The 9,546-nt window shown below is 44.3% G+C and overlaps 1 protein-coding gene across 1 annotated transcript; it reads right to left on the bottom strand.

The window, feature by feature from the left end:
- Window positions 1–3,779: 3,779 nt before the first annotated feature.
- LOC122677412 (late cornified envelope protein 3B-like) lies at window positions 3,780–4,950 on the bottom strand. Its single transcript, XM_043877437.1, has 2 exons — window positions 4,892–4,950; window positions 3,780–4,349 (listed from the first exon to the last, which is right to left on the bottom strand). Exon 2 carries the CDS (start codon window positions 4,326–4,328, stop codon window positions 4,065–4,067), a length of 264 nt encoding a protein of 87 aa, XP_043733372.1. The 5' UTR covers window positions 4,329–4,349; window positions 4,892–4,950; the 3' UTR covers window positions 3,780–4,064.
- Window positions 4,951–9,546: the final 4,596 nt, after the last annotated feature.

The following is a 9,546-nucleotide window of genomic DNA, read 5'->3' as shown; positions in this document are numbered from 1 at the left end:
TTTGCCTTTGTATCTAACAAAAAGACCCAGGAACAAGGAGGCAGTGAGGAGATCAAAGGAGTCCTTCAGTGACAAATTAAATGAGGAATCCTTGGAATAGAATCTGAGGTTAGGAAGGGAACAAGGGCTCTTACAAAGTGACAAGGTCAATGCTGTAGTGCAGAGGTCAGAATCATGTACACGGACAAGAAGTGGGGATGTCCCTCTTATTTAATTTTCTTTTTCATAAGCCTGGTGACTTGCCATGTGAACCATAGCCTGTGACATCCTCCTCATGCCCAGACTCCAGCATCTTCCTGGACGAGGGTTAAGAGTGAAGAGGAGAGCGCTGAGCAGCCTGGATTGGAGAGGACCCAGCGGAGGAAGGACAGATTGTGTCGTATTAGCAACACCTCATTGCTTCGCAAGGCTACTGACCACCATCACATCCACCACATCCAAACCTGAGGTTTTTTCCAGACTGAGGTCTTCCTCAAGTTTGTGAAAGCTGCACTGGTGTCTACTAAACACCAGGATTCTCAAACAACTGGAAATATATCTTGCTTTGAGGCCAAGTTTTTCCATCCTGCAACATCAGTGTGTCTGTGTTTATGAGTGTGTTATGTGATGTGTGTGTTAGTGTGTTATCTAAACCATAACTCAACATCCTCTGTGCTTCCTGGCTAAGATGTTGTTGTACAGTCACTTAATCGTGTCCGACTCTTTGCAACCCCATGGACTGCAGCACACAAAGCTTCCCTGTCCTTCACCATCTCCTGGAGCTTGCTCAAACTCATGTCCATTGAGTCAGTAATGCCATCCAACCATCTCATCCTCTGTCATCCCCTTCTCCTCTTGCCTTCAATCTTTCCCAGCATCAGGGTCTTTTCCAGTGAGTCGGCTCTTTGCATCAGGTGACCAAAGTATCTATTGGAGCTTCAGTGTCAGTCCTTCCAATGAATATTCAGGATTGATTTCCTTTAGGATTGACTGGTTTGATCTCCTTGCTGCCCAAGGGACTCTCAACAGTCTTCTCCAGCACCACAGTTTGAAAGCATCAATTCTTTGGCACTCAGCCTGATTTATGGTTCAACACTCACATCCATACATGACTACTGGAAAAATCATAGCCTTGACTAGATGGACCTTTGTTGACAAAGTAATGTCTCTGCTTTTTAATATGCTGTCTGGGTTGGTCATAACTTTCCTGCCAAGGAGTAAGCATCTTTTAATTTCATGGCTGCAGTCACATTGAGGGATTTAAAGATCTTTTAATTCTGTGAACTTACTGTGGACTTACTGTGTTACTTGGCTTTAGTTCAGGCACTATTATGTCTTTATTACAGTAAGTTCCCTACATAAGAAGCTTCAAGTTGTGAACTTTCAAAGATGTGAATGTTCATCTGGTTCCACCAAGGAACCAGAGCCTTTGCCATCAACGTCAGACATAAATGGCATTGCAGCCTGCCCTTTGTCTTCTATTGCTGACGATCCTTCAGCTCTACCATCTGCCAGCTCCTCTCTCTCCTTCAGTCAGTAACTCTTCTTGCCTGTTCACTCAATGCCCACCCCTATATGCTAGCCGTTGTTCTGTACTATTGTAATTTACAAGGTACTGTAATATAAAATGTAACATGTTTTATTTTATGTGTTTGTTTCTTTTTTATGTACTATTTTTGTGAAAAGCATTATAAACCTATTAAAGTATGGTACTATATAGCCAATTTTGTAAGTTGGGTAGTTAGGGTAACTTTGTTGGACTTATAAGCAAATTGGACTTAAATGAATGCACTCAGAATGGAATTCATAAGTGTGTAGGAAACACTGTATTATTTTTTTTGTGGTAAAATATACATGGCATAAATTTTACCGTTTTAACCATTTTTAGATGTATATCCATTCATCTGTGAATGGACACTGGGGTTTATTCCACCATTTTGCTAGCATGCAAAGTTCGGCTATGAACTAGGTTGCACAAGTACCTGTGTCCCTGTTTTCAATTCTTTGGGTATATACCTAGAAGTGGAATTCTATGATGTCTTATTGGTTCTTTCTTTATTTTTTTTTTTTAAGGACTATCCTGGCTCAAATCTGGCTGATAATTTCTGATTTTCCGTTATTTCACAATTTGCAGTCTTGACTCTCATGTAAAGAGGGGATTTCCGTAGGTGATAAGTAGATGTGGTCAGTTGTTCAACGGCTGGACTTTCTTTTAAAATTAGGGAGAGCACCCTCTATCCCCAGATGGGTGCTCTTTCAGCTATGACTTATGTGGTCTGGAATCCTAGTGATATAGTTAAAAAAGCAATATTAAACACCCTGAGCTGGATTGGAAAAAAGCAGTTTAGAAAGAATTCTCTTACTTGCTATTTATTTATTCACGGTGTCACTTAGTCTTCATTGCTTCGTGTAGGCTTTCTCTAGTTGCAGATAGTGGGGCTACTCTCCAACCGCAGTGTATGGTCTTCTCACTGCAGTGTCTTCTCTGGTCGTGGAGCTTGGTCTCCAGGGCGTAGGCTCAGTAGATGTGGTGCCAAGGCTTAGTTGCCCCCACGGCCTGTGGGATCAAACCCGGGCCCCGAGCATTGGCAGGAAGATTCTTAATCACTAGACCACCAGGGAAGTCCCCTATTACTTGCTTTGAAGCAAATCAGGATAATACGCTGTTTGCATTGATGGTCCTGCTGCCAAGTTGTGTGACCTTGGCAAGTTAAGAAAACATGCAACAATTATGTGTCCATATCTGTAACACAAGCTAAGAGAGAACCGACATCCAAGGGTTGTCAGGAGAAGCATTTGAAAATCTGTATGCCAAACAGTTAAAACTAGGCCTGGCTCACAGTAGGTGCTAGATGAGTATTTGATCTTATGATTATTTTCATTTTTAAAACCAACACCATCTCCCATTACCACTTTTCTCTTTTCCCAAATTTTCTTAGGTCAGATGTTTACATGCAGAGTCCGCATCCTATTTCTCCACATCTAGAACCACTCCAGTTTTCACTTTCACCATTTAACTGCCCCCAGATCTTTACTGAAGAAATTGAATTAGTAGTTACCCCTGAGGGCTTCCATTCCTCCCCTGGTCTCTCAACAACTTTTCTGCCGATTTTGGATTCTTCAGCTCCCAATCCCTGTCTCTTCACTGGGGATCCTGGAATTGCCTTTCACGTTCTGGTGGTGGTGGTGACCTCCCTGAAAAGTCTGTTCTGGAGTCAGAGCACTTCTCACACCACTACTTAGTGGGCAATAAGGCCTTTCATTGGTGTGGGGTCAAAACCAGTAACCCCTCTCCCCTTCCTGAACCAACGTAAAGTTTTCCTACAGGCCCTTTTGGAAGAGTTGGAGCTATTAATTTTTCTGGTCTAGAATCAGTATATTATTCCTTATGCAAAGTGGTGGTGCTGGAGGAGCAGAGGGGAGAGAGACTCACAGAGCAGCCTGCTAGTGTTTAGTTGCTCAGTCGTATCCAGCTCTTTTTCGACCCCATAGACTATAGCCCACCAGGCTCCTCCATTTGTGGGATTTCCCAGGCAAGAATACTGGAGTGGGTGGCCATTTCCTTCTCCAGGGGATCTTCCCAATCCAGTGGTTGAACCGGCATCTCCTGCATTGGCAGACGGATTCTTTACCATTGAGCCACCAGGGAAGCCCAAATAAATCTTTTGTGATCCCATGGATTGTTGCCTGCCAGACTCCTCTGTCCATGGGATTTCCCAGGCAAGAATACTGGAGTGGGTTGCCATTTCCTTCTCCCACAGAACAGCCTGCACTGCAGCAAAGTCACAGACAGTCTAGGATGCTGAGGAAACAAAAACTTTATTCTTTCATGGGGTCAGACAAGGGTGACGACAATCAAGGGGGAAGATACTATAATTTCCAGCAGAGATGAGGTGGGTATCCAGTGGGCTCCTGGAGAGTGGATAGCAAGAGCCACTGTGGAGGGCTCAGCTGCTCTCCAGGAGCATCTCAGCACTGGCCAAAGGCTTGGAGTCTGGGGTGCTGGGAGGGAACACACTAGGCTGACAAAGTCCTTGTATTCTTGTTTCCTCTGAAATCACGTGTCTCAGCATCAGGAGACCAGGTCAGCAGCGGCCCCCAGATCCCTGGCCACAGCCAGAGCGCCCGGACTGCAGACCACCGTCACCATCGCAGGAGCCCGAGCTCTGGCGCCGGCAGCGGTGGGACCTGCGGCGCCTGTGGGGGCCCAGGCAGCAGCCGCCCTCGGAGGTGGGGGCGCAGCCTGAGGAGGCGGGAGGCAGACACTGTGCTGGGCTCTTTGGGGGGCACTTGGGGGAGGGGCACTTGGGAGGGGGCTGGCACTGCTGCTGGTTCTGCTGGCAGGACATCTCGGCGGGAGGTCAGTGAGCCTGGACACATTCAAGGAGAAAAGATCAGTGCACAAGCTCAAGGCCAGTGTCTCCCCTGCGAGCGGTCTTACTGGCTCCTAATCCTACTAGGAGCCTGTGCTCCTAATCCCAGCTGCCTCCTGAGCTATGATTTTCAGGAGAAAAGTAGAAATGGATCTCAAGTTCAACTGACCTGGCAAGACAGTTCCCTCACTCTCTACTCCTGCCCAGAATGATGCTGCCATCCTCTAAGTGGGCCCCATAGAAACATGGAGGCAAATACACCCCACTGGGAAGTGACCCACGGAGGATGTCTGTGTGTGTATGTGTTTCAGAAGGATGAGTGGGGCAATGCTGAGAACCAGGGCTCTGGTGTGTCCCAGACCCCGCCCCGATTCCTCCCACACAAGTTGTTGCTCACTGTCCCCTGCCCTGCCCCCCGCTGCTCCCCAAAGTCCCCTTCTTACTGCCTCCACAGACACCTCTGCTTCTCTCTTCCCCACCAACCCAAGTTTGTCTCCGCCACACTCCCTGCTGAGGCTCTTTCCCCTCCAGTCACTCACCGCTGCAGTGGAGGCAGGGGAAAGGATGCTCCCGAGGAAGCTGTGGATGCGGAGCCCAGGGCAGGAGCCCTTTTATTCTGTTCTGGGTGTGTGATGCACGGCCCGAGCATCCTGCTGCTTTCACAACCAGGGGAGGGTGACACACACTCCCATCCTGGGTTTCCAGCTTCTCACCTGCATGTCAGGTAAGAGGGAGTCAGGAAATGTGGATGACTACTCCCTAGGTGTGCTGGGGCCCTGCCGTTTCTCCTTTCATTCATGCAGCTCAGATGCTTTAATTTCAGCTCTGCCTCTTGCATCTTTGCTGAATGAAGACATGTGAGGATGTAGAGATACATGTGACATATTTCCTGACCTTGAACATTTCAAGTTTAAGTGGACAGACTTCACAGAAACAAACACATACGTCTGATACTGTGAGATTTGTCCTGTGATACAGTTGTCTCCAAATGCCACTGTATTTTGGACATCAGTTTCCTACTGCTCTGCATATTTCCAAGGGTAATGATGTTTTCAGATATAACTGGTTCCTGACATCTGGAGATATTGAGTGGCCTGAACCACTGGACCCTGGGGATGAGATGTGTTGGGCAACAGATGTAGGATGGGATGCAGAGAGACCCTTTAAAAGAACTGAGAGAGAATTATATAAATGAGCAATTTAAGTATCAAAAGGACACACAGTAGTTGAGATCATAAGACTCATACTTATGAGAAAAATCCAGTTTGTCCATAGTTAGCTTCCTGTGAGATACAATGATGTTGATTATAAAAAATAAAATGATCTACTAGTGTGAAATGTTTCAGATGATTGATGAGAGTCATGCAGATGATTTGTTCAATATGATGCTGCGGATGAGGCTGATGATGATGGTGATATTATATACATCACATTTAATGGAACTGATCTGAGAGTTTCTCAGGTTTGTATATGATGATTTTGTATAGAATCTGAATCCCATTTTCCCATTGCATTTTAAAAATGATTTTATTTATCTGTTTATGTTTTTGGCTGTGCTGGGTCTTCGTTGCTGTGCAGGTTTTTCTCTAGTTGTGGCGAGCAGGGGCTACTCCCTAGTTGCTGCGTGCTGACTTCTCGTTGCAGTGGCTTCTCTTGTTGCAGAGCACAGGCTCCAGGGTGCGCAGGCTTCAGCAGTTGCAGCTCCTGCTCTCTAGAGCCCAGGTTCAGTAGTTTGGTGCACAGGCTTAGCTGGGCTTTCCAGGTGGCTCAGTGGTAAAGAATCCACTGTCAATGCAGATGATGCAGGAGATATGGGCTCGATCCCTGGGTCGGGAAGATCCCCTAGAGGAAGGAATGGCAACCCGCTCCAGTATTCTTGCCTAAAAAATTCCATGGAGAGAGGAGCCTGGCAGGCTACAGTCCGTGAGGTCCCAAAGAGTCAGACGTGACTGAGCAACTGAGCATACACGCAAGAGCTTATTTGCTCCATGGCACGTGGGATCTTCCTGGATCAGGGATCAAACTCATGTCTCCCACATTGGCAGAAGGATTCTTTACCACTGAGCCACTAGGGAAGCCCCCCACTGGATTTGTTTTTTCCAAGTACTAGACATGAGTTTGCCATTGATTTCATCTCTACTATCATAATAGCTGCATTTTGCTGTTTGTTTCCAAAAGAATACAGTCCGAAGTACAACAGAAATTTAATTATTTATATTTAAATTAAACACATTTTTAAATGAAATATTTTAATGGTAAATATATGTGATTATTTTCTGTATTTTATTGCTTTTAAGTACAAAATTCCCTATACATATTTGCACTTTACAGCTTACCTACTTTAAAGCCTGGGGGTTCCCTGTTTTATTTTGAGTTGTGTATGGGATAATGAATTGCAGTGGTACATAAAGAATAGTAACTTGGTGACAAGGGAAGGGAGAAGGATCAGAGCTGGCACTGACCTTCCGTGCTGATATTCTCCTGTATTAAGAAGGCATCTCTTGCTGAGGGGATAAGTAGGCTTAGCCCTAGGACTGTGCTGGAGTATCCATTTCCTTCACATTGTTGAGGACCCGCCAATTGATGGTGCATTGGAAGGGATTACTGGTGAATGGTGAAATTGGTCCTTTCTCATTTGAGAATAGTGATAATACTGAAGTGATACATACAGTATCGAAAACCTCATAGCTAGCTCTCCTAGTTTTGCTGGTGATGGAGGCTAAGAGAATGCTAAATGGGAAAGTGGCCATTTTAATGAGGGCATGCTCCTAGGGAGCTCAGATCTTCTAAAGCGCCCATCATGGTTCCTGATCTGTGACTTTGGATGGAGACACCACCTTTTGTCTTTCTTCTCACAGGTTGATATTTGCCCTGAGTCTCATCCCCTTACTAACCGTCCCACCAGCCCTCCTATGTAATTCCTTCTCCTTTAAGTCATTTCCTTTACTTAATAAACTTTTGTTGAGCATCATCTCTATTTCCCATGCAAAGACCACCAGGAGTACACATACAGTAGAACAAAGTTGTGTTGATTGGCTTGCTGCAATGATATAGTACTTAATGGGGAAACATTAAGAGTGCTTGCTAAAAAATTTTGGCTTGTGTTAGGTAATTTTGGGGTAGGGCCCAAGTGAAGTGAAGGTTGCTGAGTCATGTCCGACTCTGCTACCCCATGTACTATACAGTTCGTGGAATTCTCCAGGCCAGAATACTGGAGTGAGTAACCTTTCCCTTCTCCAGAGAATCTTCCCAACCCAGGGATCGAACCCAGGTCTCCTGCATTGCAGGCAGATTCTTTACCTGCTGAGCCACAAGGGAAGCCCAAGGTTCAAGGAAATGAAGTTTTCTTTTGGATGGGGTTCTATAAGAAAGCAGAGGTGCTTCTGTGATAGGGTATCTTAATAATTTTTAATGAGGAAACAGGAGCAATGGGACAAGGCTAAAGGCTAATTGAGTTAGATATTATGAAATTGAGTTGAATAGTATGAAAAGATATGACACTGATAGATGAATACCCTAGGTCAATAGGTGCCCAATATGCTACTGGAGAAGAGAGGAGAAAGAACTCCAGAAAGAATGAAGAAGCTGAGTCAAAGTAAAAACAATGTCCAGTTGTGGATGAGACTGGTGATGGAGGTAAATTCTGATGCAGTAAAGAACAATGTTGCATAGGAACCTGGAATGTTAAGTCCATGAATCAAGGTAAACTGGAAGTGGTCAAACAGGAGACGGCAAGAGTGAACATCGACATTTTAGGAATCAGTGAACTAAAATGGACTGGAATGGGTGAATTTAATTCAGATGATCATTAGATCCACTACTGCGGGCAAGAATCCCTTAGAAGAAATGGAGTAGCCCCCACAGTCAACAAAAGAGTTCGAAGTGTAGTACTTGGGTGCAATCTCAAAAATGACTGACTTCTGTTCATTTCCAAGGCAAACCATTCAATATCACAGTAACCCAAGTCTATGCCCCAACCACTAATGCCAAAGAAGCTGAAGTTGAATAGTTCACTGATGACCTACAAGACTTTCTAGAACTAACACCAAAAAAAAAAAAGATGTCCTTTTCATCATAGGGTATTGAAATGCAAAAGTAGGAAGTCAGAAGATACCTGGAGCAACAGATAAGTTTGGCCTTGAGTACAAAATGAAGCAGGGCAAAAGCTGATAGAGTTTTGCCAATAGAACACACTGGTCATAGGAAACACCCTCTTCCAACAACATAAGAGACAACTCTACAAATGGACATCATCAGATGGTCAATACTGAAATCAGATTGATGATATTCTTTGCAGCAGAAGATGGAGAAGCTCTATAGAGTTAGCAAAAACAAGACTGGAAGCTGAATGTGGCTCAGATCATGAACTTCTTATTGCAAAATTCAGGCTTAAATTGAAGTAAGTAGGGAAAAGCACTATCCATTCAGGTATGACTTAAATCAAATCCCTTATAATTACACAGTGGAAGTAACAAATAGATTCAAGGGATTAGATCTGATTGACAGAGTGCCTCAAGAACTATGGGCTGAGGTTTGTAACACTGAAGAGGAGGTGGTGATCAAAACCATCCCCAATGAAAAATATGCAAAAAGACAAAACGGTTGTCTGGGGAGACCTCACAAATAGCTGAGAAAAGAAGGGAAGTGAAAGACAAAGGAGAAAGGAAAGAAATATCCATCTGAATGCAGAGTTCCAAAGAATAGCAAGGAGACATAAGAAAGCCTTCCTCTGAGATCAATGCAAAGAAATAGAGGAAAACAATAGAGATCTCTTAAAGAAAATTAGAGATACCAAGGGAACTTTTCATGAAAAGCTGGTCACAATAAAGTACAGAAATGGTATGGACCTAGCAGAAGCAAAAGATATGAAGAAGAACTATACGAAAAAAGTTCTTAGTGACCCAGACAACCACAATGGTGTGACCACTCATCTAGAGCCAGACATCCTGGAGTGTGAAGTCAAGTGAACCTTAGGAAGCATTCCTACGAACAAATCTAGTGGAGGTGATAGAATTCCAGCTGAGCTATTTCAAATCTTAAAAGATGATACTGTTAAAGTGCTGCACTCAACATGCCAGCAAATTTGGAAAGCTCAGCAGTGACCACAGGACTGGAAAAGGTCAGTTTTCATTCCAATCCCAAAGAAAGACAATGCCAAAGAATGTTCAAACTATTGCACAATTACACTTATCTC

This window comes from Cervus elaphus, chromosome 20 (assembly GCF_910594005.1).
Source record: "Cervus elaphus chromosome 20, mCerEla1.1, whole genome shotgun sequence".
Classification (NCBI taxonomy): Eukaryota; Metazoa; Chordata; class Mammalia; order Artiodactyla; family Cervidae; genus Cervus; species Cervus elaphus.
The sequence above is the reverse complement of the archived record's forward strand: the minus strand, read 5'-3'. Positions and strand labels throughout refer to the sequence as shown.